Source organism: Dermacentor variabilis, chromosome 8 (assembly GCF_050947875.1).
Source record: "Dermacentor variabilis isolate Ectoservices chromosome 8, ASM5094787v1, whole genome shotgun sequence".
Taxonomy (NCBI): domain Eukaryota; kingdom Metazoa; phylum Arthropoda; class Arachnida; order Ixodida; family Ixodidae; genus Dermacentor; species Dermacentor variabilis.
The window spans coordinates 12,759,807-12,776,375 of NC_134575.1; the positions used below are offsets into that span (position 1 = coordinate 12,759,807).

At 45.8% G+C, this 16,569-nt stretch overlaps 1 protein-coding gene across 1 annotated transcript in view; it reads right to left on the reverse strand.

Moving 5' to 3' along the window:
* Window positions 1–10,048: 10,048 nt before the first annotated feature.
* The window catches only part of LOC142589642 (uncharacterized), a 28,940-nt gene continuing 22,419 nt past the window's right edge, over window positions 10,049–16,569 (reverse strand). The window contains exon 3 of the mRNA XM_075701170.1: window positions 10,049–10,427. Coding sequence (XP_075557285.1) covers window positions 10,149–10,427 — 279 coding nt within the window. The 3' untranslated portion in view covers window positions 10,049–10,148. The remainder of the gene's footprint in view (window positions 10,428–16,569) is intronic.

Genomic DNA, 16,569 nt, shown 5'->3' on the forward strand with positions numbered 1-16,569 from the left:
TCTGGGTTTCTTAGCTGCATCCGGATCGAAGTACACAAGTGTTTTTGCTTTTAGCCTTATGTCTGCATTTCCTACCCACGGGTAGGTCGTCTATCGTGTGCAAGTAGAACTTCTAGCCAAAGCAGCCGATAAATTTGTCAGTTCGGAAAATTTTGTTCAGTTTGCCGCGTTTGTAACTGAACTTCTGGCTAGATGAAACAAATGTCCATAGTCTCATGATCTCATAGTCTCATGGTCTCATGGTCTGATCTCATGGTCCCATAGTCTCTCTCTTACACTTCTCTTTTGCATAATGAATCCTTACCAACTAGCTCAGCTTTCTGTCGTTCTAAGTCTCATGATAATCGTTTTAAACGGTGCAGCATACATATTAATTGCAATACACAAATACAATGTTCATGAAAGGGCCAAATTCTGACCGCTTACACGAATCACTAGACTTTCGCGGCGTAGACGAAAAGCCAGAAAAAAAAAGAAAACAGCAAGACATAGGATTGAAGTCTATAATAATAATAATATTTAGGGTTTTGCGTGCCAAAACCACTTTCTGATTATGAGGCACGCCGTAGTGGAGGACTCCGGAAATTCTGACCACCTGGGGTTCTTTAACGTGCACCTAAATCTAAGCACACGGGTGTTTTCGCATTTCGCCCCCATCGAAATGCGGCCGCCGTGGCCGGGATTCGATCCCGCGACCTCGTGCTCAGCAGCCCAACACCATAGCCACTGAGGAGGATTGAAGTCATTAACAGTGTTCGAGCGAGTAATTGCTCAGACTGCAGCCAAAGCTTCGACATTGACTTTGCTGCAAACGTACAGAGCGCGACAGAGGGTCAACTTTGAACTGTATTGAAGCATGTAGTCGAGAACAGAGATGTAAGGGCCAGGAGAAAACCCGCAAAGATTAAAAAGAAGTAAAGAAAAAGGTTTTCTTCAAGCTTTCTTCAGCAATGAAAAAGTGGACCATTAAAACTTAAAGAAAGAACCCATAAGAAAAATCAGGATTTATACATATACATATCATAATTATAATTATACATATGATCATAATCATAATCATACATATAATCATAAACATATAATCATATAATCATAATTATACATATGTATCTGCTGCGCAGTATACAATACTAAAAGCGACGACTATAAGAAAACGGCAGCACAGTTTTAAAGCGTCTTTTTTCTACATATAAAGCTTTCAGTTTCGTTTGGAAAACGTAGCCTACCTTTCAGACGTAGCAGAATACAGGACGCCCTCTGGGTCATTGTTTGGAGAATGTTCCTAACAACATTCGTAACAGACTCATATAAATAAACATTCGAAAACACGCCAACGTACAGCGATCAGCAAAGTTAGGGTGAACACGCGAGCGCGTGGCTGCGCCACGGCTATGCCAGGTGGTATACCGGCCGGGTAAACGAGAATTGCGTCACACGAGCGCCATTTTCTCCCCTGATGCTTGGTAGGTCAAATTCCGGGTGAGAAAGGAAACAGAGTCAAGCGTGCTGCCATGGCAACGGTTCTGTTGATGCGCGAGGGGAAACGCCATCCAGATTGATGTCATTTATGTGCAGCATAAGTTACGCATAGTAGAACTACAACAGCATGTCTATGCGACACTTAGCATGGAAAAAGATTTCTTACAGTACACTGTTAGCTTATCTTTCAGTAAAGTGTACACACCACACAATTGCGCGACCACACCTTCGTGCTCCGGACAAATATTTATCCTTGTCCTTCTCTTCCTCTTGCGACAATGGAGCGTCATCTGACACTGCAAGAGTTGGTAGAACTTTGGGCTCACATGATGCATCAACTTCTCTAGAGCTTCCCTCAGGGTAATTTCGGCAGTTCTTTAACTTCGCTGACTTGCGATATCTTTGTGTGTCATCTCTCAGTCGTTGATGATGCCCGTGGTCTCCGGTGAGTATATTATCCGCTGTTGGCCTCGCTACGGCAGTGCAGAACTTGTAAAGCCAGATACATCATGAAAACATCTTGTGAGGTCAGCCGGCGAATTTTCGCCGACGTACCACGTTGTGTCAAGGAACACTACACACAGGCACACAGGACCAGCGCAGCGTTCTGTCTATGCTTGAGTGTCATGTTCCATTGTAAAGCGAATTGTATTGGCGACAAAAGCGTGCCATATGACATCGCGTCACATTTATGGTAGCACATGAAAAGTCCGTTCATTTTTAAACGTATGAAAGCCCGTTCATTGTGAAATGCGATGAAAAACAGAACTGTTTTCGTAAAATGGTGCTTTCAATCCATGCAGGTAAATTGTGATTATATTTGGTTGGAGGATTTGAAGTAGAAATATGTCTCCAAAATTTAAACGATGTTCCAAGTTTTAGTGCTGCTATTCATTCATGTAACATCTTAAGCAGTGCTGGTTTCTCAATAGCTGGCTGAGAATAATAGGCATCAGCTTTCTAGAGACAGTTCTCTTGATCGATGAAAATTTTTTATTACTCTTGTTAAGGATTCGGTAATTGAGTGTTTTACTCGGCTTCACTTTTCTGCAAGATGCCCGTACGAGGAAAACTACCAATACTTCTAAGGTGCTGAAAAACTGAACACTGGAATTTTTGTTCCGGAATAATTTTCTGCTATAATGTGGCAAACAAAACCGGTAGAACACGGCAGCGCGGGGCAAGAACCGGCTTCGCCGCATCGCACGCGGTAGCGTCAAGCGCAGCGCGACGTTTTACGAACGTGAATTCGGTCTTTGTCCGCGAAAACTCTTCGGCTTTTGAGTTTAGCTTGTAATCTGGAACATCGCACACCGCAGACGAGCAAGCGATACAGAGAAACTGATAAGCACGCCGTTTCTTGGCACGCGCGGAGCAAATTTCGCTGCGTAACGTCCCATGGCTCCCGGCGCCGTAGCAGACGAGGTGGAAAAGACAGCGCTCACCGTGCTCATAGCACTTGCGCCGTACCCTGTCAATTGGTTTCTCTACGAAAATAATTAACTACGGAAGCACAGATTCGCAATCACTAATAACTTTTTTTCTTTACCTCCATCGACCAGGGACCGCTCTTCCGCTCCCAACAGAAATCCTTTGACCGGGTCGGCGTAGCCCCTTTCTGTGAAGTCCGCACACAGATGGTAGCGGTTGTTACATTTTGCTCCCATGTCAGACCCGCCAGGACTCACCCACTAGCGTGATTTCGCCATAAGTCAGATCTATACCGCGTGGCCATGATTAAAGAACACCTAAAAGCGAAACCAAAGTTGAGAGCATGATGCAGCGGCGAAAAAGTTCTGTTGTCCTAGGCACAGGTTGAAAAGAAGTGCAGCTCAGTTGACTGCTGCGTAATCTTCTTTTGCTTCTGCCATGTTCATGAACATTCAAAGGGGATAATGTCACAACAAAAAACTGGTCCCCGCAATGCCCTCTAGCGGAGTCAGTTTGTGCAGCAAGCATTCAAATATCTTCGACAAATATAAATTACAAGTATTGCACTCATGGAAAAAAATGAAGAGCAAGCGATAACGTGTATCAAAGCGACATTCCCGTTTGCCCGTCCGCTAGCATCAATCGGCCCATGTGAAACTTTCAACAAGTAGCTTCAGTTTCTTACAAAACGGCAGCAAAATGCGCCGCGCCAAACTAAAAAAAGCTATTCACTTGAAGTGTGGAAGACATTTCGCTTCGTTCTATAGCTGTTTTGATAAGGATAGCGCTTGTTTCTTCATAACGACTGCAGAAAAAGTGCTTACCGCTAGTCCATCTGGAGACGGGAAAAATTTCGCCCCGCGGTTCCTCCCCGAGTCGCCACACGACACAGCCGCGCAGCACGCCTTGTGCCCTTTCCTCACAGTTTACGGCATTGCTGGAACGTTCCGGGGACACAGAAAGGAAATATTAATCTGCAGACCATACGAAAAAACGTGCACGTGCACAGAAAGCGGCAGGAGCAGACGAACACAATGGCAGCCGAAGTGATAAGAGCGAATGCGCCGCCCGTTGGAGCAACAACTGAAACGACCAAATAAATATATAAGACGCCGAAAATGAAAATAGCCAAAAGCACATATTTCTACACGTAATTACATCACTTCGCGTTATTGCTATGTAGGTTGAAAAAATAGAGCCACACGTGCAAAAGTTATCGAATTTTCCTTTGGCTACCAGTGTCATGGCGACACTTTGTTGCCAATACCGAAACTAGCCCCACTGTTCACCGACTACTAAAGCTGCGCGCGCTGGACCAAACTGTGCTCACAACAGTGTTGTAGGAGCAGACTCGTAGCTGCGAAGTTTGCCTTTCGTTTGCGCGTTGTGTGTATATGGCTTGCGAATGCCCCACACTGAAGTGAATGAACTACAAAGACTCAAAGAAACTGTTCTCTCTTGATGCAAACAGATTTGGTTCCCTTCGCGATAGGCTGGAGGTAACGGGAGGGACCAAATTCATTTTCAGCGACGGGAAAGTTAGCTGATGCCTATGCAGTTCATTAATGCTCAAGTTGGCAACCGAGCTTTTACGTGGTGTACCGGTCCCCCGTGACAGCGATATGGTAGTGAAGAAAAATTTTCTTGAATGTTGCACAGAGGTAAGTCGAGGCCAAAAAATACGGCAGACGAAACACTTTCGGGCATCTGCGTAATTATCGCTGCGTAATCATCTCTGCGCAATTATCGAATGTATTCAAGAATTATTTTTCATTGCTGGTATAATAGAAGCTATAAATTCTCAAAATGTTGTGAAAGAGAAACAGGAAAAATAAAACCACCTTTTCTGTTGCTCCTGCTCAACATTTTCGGAAATGTTGCAGGCCCAGTCGAGAGGGCTGTCAGCTGCAACTGATGTTGACAGCCTAACGAATATTCCAGCTTTGCATTCTGTGCCACTTATGCTTATGCTCAAGGGGCCTATGCTTATTTTGCCAGTGTGATCGTTCCCGTTTCACTATCGATTTCGCGGCTTCATTCCAGGTACGACCTGATGACTTCATGCTGGAACGCCATCCCCATCTGCAGGCCAACGTTTTCGGCGATCGTGAGCAAGCTCGACGAAATCCTGGAGCAGTCGCAGGGCTACTTCAACTTCAATACGGAGTCGGAGTAGCACGGCTTTCCCGTCATTCAGTGCAGCGGTAGCCATTCGACGGTTCTCACGTTCAATTTGCGCAAAGCACGGTTTCCCTGCACAAGGACTGGAGCAGGACGCACCAGGACAGTTGTGGCATCACCAGTACTACTCTTACTTTTGTCGGCTGCCACGACCGATATGAAACCTTCTGTTAAGCTTTCTTACTTCTGTTATTTATCGCTATTTCTTGTTTTGCATATCCGTCTACATTTTCTGTTCAGAGAGCTTGAACTGTGTGTTCAAGAAAAATAAACTAATATTTATTGTGTTACTGGCTCAGGTCTAGAGAAAGGTATACCAAGAAGGGCACACGATTGAGAAAGATATTATGCAGCTCGAGACAATTATTCGCAAATACTGTGGCTTTAACTTTCTTTGCGCCCTGCAGCGCTGTGTTCGAGAGCTTTAGCCGTAATCTTGAGCACCTTTGTAAGCAAATCGGCACCTGAAGTATTCCAGCTGAACTAGTCAGACTGTCCGACTGGTTTAACTGGAATACTTCAGCTGTCCGCCTGGAACAATAAAGTTTGTCTATCTTTTCCGTGATGTAAAAAAAATGGAAATGCAGTTTCGAGTGTATTTTACCCCACAGGTAAGTTAGCGCCCAGTAAAATGTAGTAATTTTTGTGGTGCTCGCTAGACGAGAACTAGGCAAATGTTTGCGCTATGTTCACCACACTGTGACCGGATAAGGACTCAAGGACAAAAGCTCGAGCGATATCGCTTCCTCAGACAAAGGAACAGTCGTCGAAAGGGTTGCCTAGGTCGACACTGCTTTAGCGGCCTCCGACCAATGAATACTGACTCTTCGTTACTTCGACTTCAATGTATTGTAGTGTTTTGATTTGCGGGTTATACTTAAGCTCTTGTTCATAGCTGGGCGACGCATACGCAAAACAGCCTGTGGACATCGTCTCTCGTCGCTTGCGACCGTGACATTGACAGAGCGCCGAAGGCGTACTGCGAAGTGGCAAACGTTTTGTGTGCGGCCCAGTGACTCGGGTCAACCACTGACGAAAAAAAATGTCACTTTGCCATTGCTAACTCTGTGTCAGCCATCCCGATTATATCGGCCGCGACGATAATTAAACTTAGCGCAATCACGTGAAAAAACCGTTATATTAAGCTACCCGATTATTCAGCGATGCGCTATAAGTCTCACCAAACTACGACAAATCAAAGGCAAAGGACTCCACAGCAGCGAATTCGATGAACCGGATAACACCGATTTCTGTTCTAGGCGAAAACACAGGTTTGTGGTGATGGCTGCTCAGGGTGACAGTCGAACGATGTGCCGAACTGGGAGGCGTTCATGGCGAGATTGCACCGTCGTCGGCCGTCGGGCTGTGCGCAGTAGTGGCTGCAGTAGCTGACGTAGAAAGTCTGCCAGGACGTGAGGGACTCGAGCGACTTGAGCCGCAGGGGTCGCTTGTTCGGGTTCCCCTCCGAGCTGAGCTCCATGGCGGCCAACGCCAAGTCGAGGGAGAAGAGGTCGGCGACCCAGCGGCGCTCGGCGACAGACCCGGCGACGTCCAACCTGCGCGTACACCCGCCGCGGTATAGCTTAGGAGTCATAACGTTTTGCTGCCGAGGTTACGGGATCGATTCCGCAGCCGCGGCGGAGGCACTTCGCTGAGGACCTTAGTGTTCGCTGACCAAGCCTTAGGATGCCAAGCGTGCCGTTGGTCACATTTTACGCTTACACAATTGGTATTTTCCCACAAAACCTGTCGATTTGGACATCTTGCCCTAAAGCCCCTGTTCATTTATTTTCATAGGCTCGAGCCCGTTATACCCGCCGTGGTTGCCCAGTGGCTATGGTGTTGGGCTATGGTGCTGGGCACGAGGTCGCGGGGTCGGATCCCGGCCACGGCGACCGCATTTCGATGGGGCGAAATGCGAAAACAGCCGTGTACTTAGATTTAGGTGCTCGTTAAAGAACCCCAAGTGGTCGAAATATCCGGAGTCCTCCACTACGGCGTGCCTCATAAGCAGAAAGTGGTTTTGGCATGTAAAACCCCATAATTTGATTTTTTTCGAGCCCGTTATGCTGTTCAGTAGGAGCGGCATTTTCCCTCAATGTCGTTTGCATTTAACTCGCAACGAGCCAATAAAATGAGTTTGAAACTGGGGCGAAATTTATGAAGACAAAATGAAAAAGAAAAAAAAAATGCTCTTGCAGTTTGATTTAGGCGCACGGTAAGAAAGCTCAGGGAGCCGAAATTAATCTAGAGTCCTCCACTACAGCGTGCCTCGTAATAGGATCGTGAGTTTTACACGCCAAATCACAGAATTAAATTAACCTTACATACGATGACGTCACCTTAACCAAATGAAATAAAAAATTTCACAAATAGAGTCGCACTAATGCTACACTGGACTGATTCCTGCGGTGCTACCACTCGGTAATCAGCGATTCGGAGCCCTCTCGAGAGCGGAATCAGAGAGAGCATGCACCGGGCGAACGTTCAGCTGCCCCGTGACAAATCGAAGGAGCCACGTGAACGGAAATCTGGTCGCATCTCGTTGCGATCCCAGCTAAAGGCTGAACGCGGTCGTCGGTGTCGCAGACGTCGGGGGCCGTGTGCATCGGGCTCTGCACGCGGCGCACTGCCAGTATGGACAGCACGACCACAGCCAGGGCCACCACGCCGAGCGCAGCGCCCAGCAGAGGTCGCGACGTGGCGTCCTCTCGGTAGCGACGCTGGTACGCCTTCGGCGCACTGGCGCTCGGCTGACCCTGCTCGCACGGCGATGGAACGAACGAGAAAAAAGGCTGTGCGACGGTTAATCCTTTCCAGTCGTTGGAATATAATTGCAATAGAAGCTGTGATAAAGCACGTCCAGAAAGAAACCTGTTCTGTTCTCTCTCGATCATTACCTGGTAAGAAATGCGGTTATCAATGAAGGGTTCATATATATATATATATATATATATATATATATATATATATATATATATATATATATGAACCGTTCATTGATAACCGCATTTATATATATATACCGCATATATTATATATATATATATATATATATATATATATATATATATATATATATATATATATATATATATATATATATATATATATATATATATATATATATATATATTGTAAGGTGGCTTAATTAACGAGGCAGAACGTTACACGCTACACAGGCAGGTCTGTTGATCAAGCGTCGGGCACCGAGAGCGAGCTCTGTTCTCGAGCGAGGCGTTGACGATGCGCCTGAAGCGCACGCCTGTCTTCTTCGGTACAACTTCCCCCCGGGGAAGAGGGCGCCATCCTGGCGACTCAACAGGCGGAGAGGACGACCGGGTCGTAGTAAGGTTTCAGTCACTCCGGTCACATCCACTCACGTCTCACTCACGCCGTCTCACGCCGGCATGAGTGGCTCGACAAGGTAAATGACAGGAGACGTCTGTTGCACGACGCGTTGGGACCATGGTACTTGGCTACGGGTTTAGAGGATAGAACGGGAGTGGTGGAAGGTATCCAGAGCCAGACTAAACAGTCCGGCTGATATGAGCTGCTGGGTCGGTCGTCATCGTTCAGATTGTTCCATCTGAACAGGATACACAGAACCTCAAGGGGAGAGAGTCAAGCAATCACAGATAAACAAAAAGTTCCGTCCTTTGGTCATGTGGTTAGGTTCGTCTGAGCTTGAAGCTTCACCCATCAAATTCATTCACCGACGGTACAGAAAAAGTTACAGCGCTGTCCGTGAAACTATGTGAAACTATGCAGAGACCTCAAGGACGGCGAGGTCAGGATTATGTGGCCTTGAGAGAGACACTGGTCTATCGACGCTCGGCCAATCATGGCCTCGCGTGGGTCAGCAGCCGGCTCGTCGTGACCGTAATTCTGCGACAAGTAAACCGGTGGTACTACGAGGACTATGCAATATTTCTTTTATAAAGAGTAGTTCATCATATTGTCGATTCACCCACTGATTCATTTACATTAGTGTACTCTTAATTTGATTGTTTGATGATTCATGTTCCTTTTGCGGTCATTTAGCTGGTGCCAGGAGGCAACAAATTCATATCCATAGACATTTTACCTGGTAGCAAACCACTTACAAGCCTACAGAACTGAAAACTGGGCAAAGGCTGAGGCACCCGCATTTCAATAAGGGTGCGATGCAAAAACGCATGTGTACTTACATTTAAAGCATATAAAAGACCATCACTACGCATGAAAAGTTTCCATCTATTAGGGTCTATCTTGTTCCCGAAAATCTATCTTGAGTGCCTTTTGTTTGAAGTGGCACACCCGGTACTTGAACGACATGGAAGGCATGCGAGTTACCAGCTTGAGATTGCATTCTTGACAGAAAAATAGCGAGCGCAGAGTTTTCAGAAAGGAAACGCAAGCAAGACGGTTGACGATTATTGTTTGGGATCAAGGTACGCACCAAACTGCGTAATATTTTCTTAAAGCGCAGGTGGTCCAATTTAATAAGGCGTCACCCACTACGGCGTGCGTCATAATCAGATCGTGTTCTGGCCCGTAAAAAAACACATATTATTTTCTTTCTTTTTTGAAAATTGGGCAACGCTGTACAGATTCACGTTTGTGCGCCTCGCAAGAGATTAAACCGAGACGCAAACAGGGCGCTAAACTTGCAAGTAAAAGTTTATTGCGGCATAAAAAATTGCGTAGATTGGAAACATCATGTTGTTTCGTAGCGTCATTGCTGTCATCTTGTCCACAGCAAAGGAGGTGTTGATAGTGTTTCCTTTTTTATTAATTGACGTTGATTATTTGTTTGTAAATCATGCGATGATCTCAGTGTATGGGTACATTTTTCTTTTTTTTTCTTTCACAATGAACGGGAGCCAGTAGTTGGAGAGGTACAATAATAATAACATCAACCCTGTTGTCCCTCAACTTACGCTCCAGAAAGAAAAATTCAGGGTATGAGCTGATAAAAAATTTAAAAGGCTGGTACACCCATGCGGAATTACACGCCAGCATCCGTCAAAGCCGTTGGGGTGACTAGCGCAAGCAAAGCTGAACGCGTACTTTGATCATAACTTGATACACTGGCACCGCATATCATGACACAGGCTCGCAGTAGAAAAGCAGTTACGATCGAGTTCTGAGGAACTTACTACCGTGGCGTGATCTGTGGGAATAGCCTTGAGGGGTGAATGAGACGCTGGCTTGGTGGGGACGACCATGCCCAAGGAGATGCCACGGTCTATCAAGGCACGCTGGCTGAGGGGCTCGCGAGGGTCAACGTACGGCATCTCGGCAATGTCCTCTATTCCCTGAAGCGTTCCTTCTATGGCACCCAGAATGTCCTTCTGCAGAAAGGAAAAAAGAATCTACATAGCAACGGAAATTGCTTCTTTCGTTTGTTAGATTGAGCCCTCGAGAATGTTCACTCTGGTCGCTGTTCGCAGTTGCAGAAGTACGCGACCAATGACCGACCCTGTGCGTTGTCGAAAACACGAGTGTGCTAATTTCAGACGTCGTGGCACACAGAAACGACACAGGTTCGAAGGTTTTTCGATAGTCCCCTCAAGTTTATTTCAGTGTTTAATACTGAGCCTACCTGACAAACAAATCATTAGTGTGGAACAACAGCCCTTTTAATTACAACGTAGAAATACACAGACGTACAATTTTCTCAATGCTTATAGAAATTTCGCAGTTAAAGCCAGCGCTTGTCTTGAGTCTGCTCCACGTTTAAATACAACTCCCGCGTGGCACGGTGACAATTTGAATTACGGTGATGGTCAAAATTAACCCGGAAGCCTGCCATTTCACTACAGCGTTTCTCGGTACCCTGGTGTTCACTACGCATTTAAAACCCCCCAATTGATTTCCGTTCTTATATTAAAATATGTGATGTCAAACGGTGCAACGGAGTTGATGCTTCGGCTCGAAATGCAAAGGGGAAAACTTCGCGCTTCGCGTTTCTGGCTTGCAACCAATCATTTCCCCGAAATAAATAAAAGTTTTTTACAAAGTGTGTTTCACTATATCAACTAAGTTGCTCTACTTTAGCTTGAGAGTCGCGCTGTCTCGAACGTGAAGAAATCTGGGAGATGGCGCAGTCTTCCTCCAGTGTGCAACAAAGCTTGGGTCTCCATAGTTATACGACAGAGAATCCTGCCGTAATTGGAACATGCCACTGTGACTTTATGCTAGCGCTGTACCCCACACAATTACGAATTGGCATCCAAAAGACTGATTTTATTTTTATCGCCAGGAGAGTACTCAGATCGTGCTAGAAGATAACAACCTTTGCTGCGGATGCAATTACTCATTGCTTTGGTCTTGCTTAGTTGTCTAAAATTTTTATCTCAACCAACCTCCCCGCAAGCTCCACCTGATTCTGCGCCATCCTCGATTGTATTTTTACATGACACTTGTTAGGTTACACTAATACACTGTCGATTACCTGCTTCACAAATAGCATGACCTGCCCAATACAACTCGTCCTCATTTTCAAATGAAATGCATCACCTAATCGTTTTTTCACGTTTAATCTTTGGTCAACACTGCTAATTTTTCTGTATTTCCGCCATTCTGCCAACCAACAATCGTTGTGTGGTCCCTATCATTCTTTCAAACGCTCTTTTTATGGTCAACTTTTCGGTTACTGATGGCTGGCTATGTCACAATACTGTCACAGGTGTATTGTTTTACTTTTTGCCGGTGAGTGTTTTTGAACAGGTTGTCACTAAGCGAGTGATCGCTAGGCGCAAAACGCGCCTATTGCATTCAATCTTTTTTAAATGTTGTCGCTCATTCTATGTATATACCGAAAGAGTCTGGTATGATTCGATCGCGCGAGATGCGAATAGTGTCGTACACTCTCAGATGTGCACGAGCACAAGTGATTATATATACCCTGGAATGTAAAGCGATACGAGTACAAATAATGGCCGTACTTGGTCCGTCAGATTGGACAACGTGCGAATGCGCCCACCGCTATCACACTGATTAGAGTGTTCTCTTTTAGGGTACGAGTTAGCCCAATCAAGAGCTGAGTTCTTCACTCGTACAGAATGTGGAAACAGGGTACGCGTGACAATGGTGATCTTGTTCCGCGTTTTCTTTCTGTTCTCGCTATTTCATTATCATCGTCGGTTAATTTGGAAGCAGGGCTATTTTGGTGACACTGACTCCGGAGATGGTCCTGAGCGGAGAGTGGGCCGCGGTCTTGGTTGGTATCATGACGCCCGAGGAGACGCTACGGTCGATAGATGCTCGCTTGCTCAGCGGCTCCCTGGGGTCGACGAGAAACTCCTCGGCAATGTTTACACCGGCAGCGTCATTCTATAAACAGACAAAAAATGTGAACCGATTTGAACATTATAGTTGCGAACTTTGGATAGAACAGGATAGATTAGGTTGACTTTTTATGACAGTAACGAGACCAATAACTTGAGATGCTACCAGGCGGGGTAGTGGATTCATGACAAGGCGGGCAAAAACAGCGGACCAATGAAGTGTTGCTAACAAGTATTAGACATTTCGGCTTTCGCATGGAAACGTCGCCCACACACACTAATGGCTAAAGACGGCGAGATTACTTAATTAGTTAATTTAGAATGCTATAGGCCTGTACGGGCTGTTACAAGTTGAGATATGCATATAAAATAGAGGAAAATCAGTCATCGATGAAAAGACAAAATATCAGGAGAAAAAACAATACTAAATACAACTACAAATTTCGTTCGAAGGGAGTCAAGCCATCAGCACCACTTAAAAGATGCGGGCCAAGGCTACTCTCTTCAGCAGTTGTGTTAACAAGGAAATGAATATTTGTACACATCAACTCGTTCAACTCGTTCCTAGTGCACTACGACACGGTTGACACCGATTCTGAGACCTATTAGAACGAGAGAAAGCGTGCTCGAGCAAAACGTTCTGCTGCACCCAGAGCAATTGGAGCAACCACGTGATCGGAACTTCATCGAATCTCGACCACGCTCCCACCTCGATAGGTGAGAACGCGTTTGCTTCCACGTGTATGGTAGCAAACTGGAGTCAGTCTGGTTAACCTCCCTTCCTTTCCTTCTTCCTCTCTCTCTGTCTCTATCTATCTCTCGGGTACATTGAGCTGGAGCAAGGCACTCTGAATGACCTAGGCTAATGTGTTTCGGGCACTGTATTCCGACCAGTCGAATGCAGCCAACCCCGCGAGAGTGCTCGAGAGCGCTAGCAAGCCACCATACGAATGCACCGTAAGTACGTTTTAGTGGCCAGCCATAGGCATCTTCATGTACAGCATGCAGGCAGAAAGTTGCCATCGTTGCGATTCAGCGTTTTTAGTAACCATCGCTAGGTGAACCACCAGCTGAATCCCCGGCTATAATTCGGACACTCTTTCGCCTGCCTACCCGAGATGCCTAAGTGCTGTACTAAAATACACTTGAACTGGTCATTTTGAGGGGGCAGTCATTCGCGAACAAGGCTTTCGTTAGGAAGACGAAATGTCTAAAACTCTGAAGAAGGATGAATGGAATCAGTGCAATTTTTATCAGTGCAAGGGCACTGATAAAAATAATGGCATCTAAAAATATGTCTCAAGCATCCTGAGAAATCCCTGAATGGACCTGTGTTGTAAGTTTGAATTAAATCTGTAAGGAGCTTTGATAAAACGATTTGGAAGATACAGAGTTGGATTTTACTTTCGGTGTCGGCATGTCTTCAATGTAGCGGGTTCACTTCTTTTGTTGTTTTTCGCTATGTCTTACATTCAGCATAGATTTCAAGTGACTGTATGGGCGCTGAGTATTCTAGATACGAAACTGTTGATGTTCCCATACCTGGCGTTACTGTAGAGAGTGCTTGCATGGAGTCATCATTGCGCAAGCTTGACAAAACACAATTAAGAACCGAAAATTCCTAATCTGTTCGCATTACGCTTTTCATATTCTGAAGATAGTCTCGTGAAACTAAATGTTCACCGGACAGAATTAATCGGTCCCTGAAAGAGTTAAATGAGATATGAATTTCTTTTGCTTAGTGCGTGAGACTGTTCCAGCCAGTGGCTGCTGCCATGTTCCACGTCCTTAGCTAGCAGTCAGGACGAGGTTTTTCAGAACTACGACGCTCCTTTTCGGGGACTTCACAGGGGTTCCATGTTTATAAATATCTTCCAGCCAGGTCAATGACAACTTTACCTTCCATCTAACGAAATTGTCGATCCACATTTTCTTTTTTTGTTGGCAAATCCCATTCTAGTCTTCCCTCGAAAAATGTTCAGCTCTCAGTGCCTTCCCCGCGTTGTCCAAAACCAGTAAAAAAGATGAAGGCGAAAGGGATGTCAGCCCAGCATGAAAACTTCTCCTATTGTCTCTGCTGCCTCGACACTTGCTGCATTCAAGTGTCTCTGTCTGCCTAGAATACCAGAGCAGCCCATACCTCAACCAGGTACAATGCGAGCACTGCAGCATTTATTGTGAGCGAAACTCAAAACATTGGCGACAGCAGCAAAAAGTAGTGGCCACCGTGTCCCAGAGAGATGTAAATCATCAACCCAGATGTGTTAACTCACTTTTGGACATTGCGCAACCCTGGTACTAGCTATGCAAGACCACTAACTACGCAGTCAGAAAATTCATGCTGCTGGAAGATTTGCGCACAGGAGCCCGACGCGGAACATGTCTGTCTCGACGGTACCCTTTCCTGCGCCCACTCTTGATTCAAGAATACAACGTGTGCTCTGCAAAAACGCAAAAAAGGCACGCTGAAGACCATTCCTGTATAAAGGCGTCAGTCAATTACGCTCGCCCATTTCGACGACTGCACTCGCCAAGACGAATCACAGGCTCTTGGGAACTATGTTTTAGCGCTCAAAGGGCAGCTGTAATACTGGTTTGTTAACGGAAGAGCTGGCACCTAATGTTCAGGTGTTTACTGAATATAAGTGCTGTGTAAACAGTTGCTATGACGGGCCTCATAATCAGGTTGCGTTTATGGCACGTAAAAAAAAACCATAATATTTTTATGCAGTCACGGTATAGTCACGCAAGAACAATAACCGAGAGAGACAACGGACGTGTCCGTACTCACATTTGCGACGACAGCTTCGGCAGTTGCCTTGGTAGGAGGGCGAGGTGGGTGCTTCGTGGAGATTACCAAGCCGAGGGACACGCTCTCGTCTATCGAGGCATGCTTGCTCAGGGGCACGCGAGGGTCGACCTGCGGATGCTCGGCGATGAGCTCTGTTGCCCGAGGAGAGTCCTTCTTGGCACCCAGGGCATTTTCCTGGCCGTGGGAAAAGAAGGATCAAGCGACATCATTTTGCGGGAACATCGCTATTGATCAATCCGATGAGACAGGGACGCTACAAAACCTCGGTAACATCAAAGATCGTGTTGTAGCGGACTCTGCATTATTAACAATGTAACAGCATGACTTTTTTACGCAGTTTATAGCGCGAAGAGCAGACAAGAACGTAACGCTTGTTCGTGTTTGCTCGTCGGTTTGTACCCTCGTCACAAAGTTGCGCTGTTACATCTTGAATCGTGCTATAAAACCGACATGGACTGTAGAGGATCGCAGGATTACAAGTGGTAATTATTTTGCGATGTGCAGTCAGGTTTGTAAATAGGAAAATAACAATCAGTAGTAACTCTGCCTTGATAATAACAGCGCCAATCAATAGTGCAATTGTTAACAGCACAGTTATCAAAAGAGTATGGAGTATGTCAAACAAGCCTTGACACTTGCATATTGTGATTTAGGTGTTCTTTATTGCACCCATTGATTGGAATTTGCAGGTTGGGCTTGTTCCTAGGTAATTATGTACCTGGCGAATGGCGAGGACGAAGCTGGAGGAATAAACAGATGACACTCGAACATGTCACACCTTTGTTTGTTTCTTAAGCCTGTGCGAGTTCTGACGATACCTTGCTAAGCACGAGTTTCCAGTGTTAAGATCGACCTGTCAAGTATGAGAGACATTCAGGCGAACGTTCCCATGACAAGGTGATTTTCCTCGTCCCAGAAAAGGCTGTTACGGTAAGCCTGGACATTGACCTGTCTAGTGTGAGAAGCGTTAAAGCGGGCGTCCCCATGCCGACATAATTGCCCGCTTCTTCGAAACAGCTTCATCCTTTTTATTCCCCGAGCTGACACAAAGGGAAGGACGAAGGGAAGAAAATATGAAGGTCAGGAGCTCGATGGTAGAACCTGACGAAAGCACTAATACTTCCACAGTACTGTACTTCCACAAGACTGCAAGGGGTTATTTAAGGCCGGCCTGGCCCCCATGTTAACCAGACCCGCTCGAGACTCGGATGACAGTCACAAACACGTACCAATGAAGAGAATACAAAATTTTCTACTTTTTTTCATCATTACGATGCAAGGCTTCGTCGTTGTTTCCTGATTCTTGCAGTGAAGACTCAGTTCACCCTGTCGAGATCGTGTCACCAGGTTCACTGTCGGCCGCGGCCAGTGTATTTAGATTCCGTCGAAGCG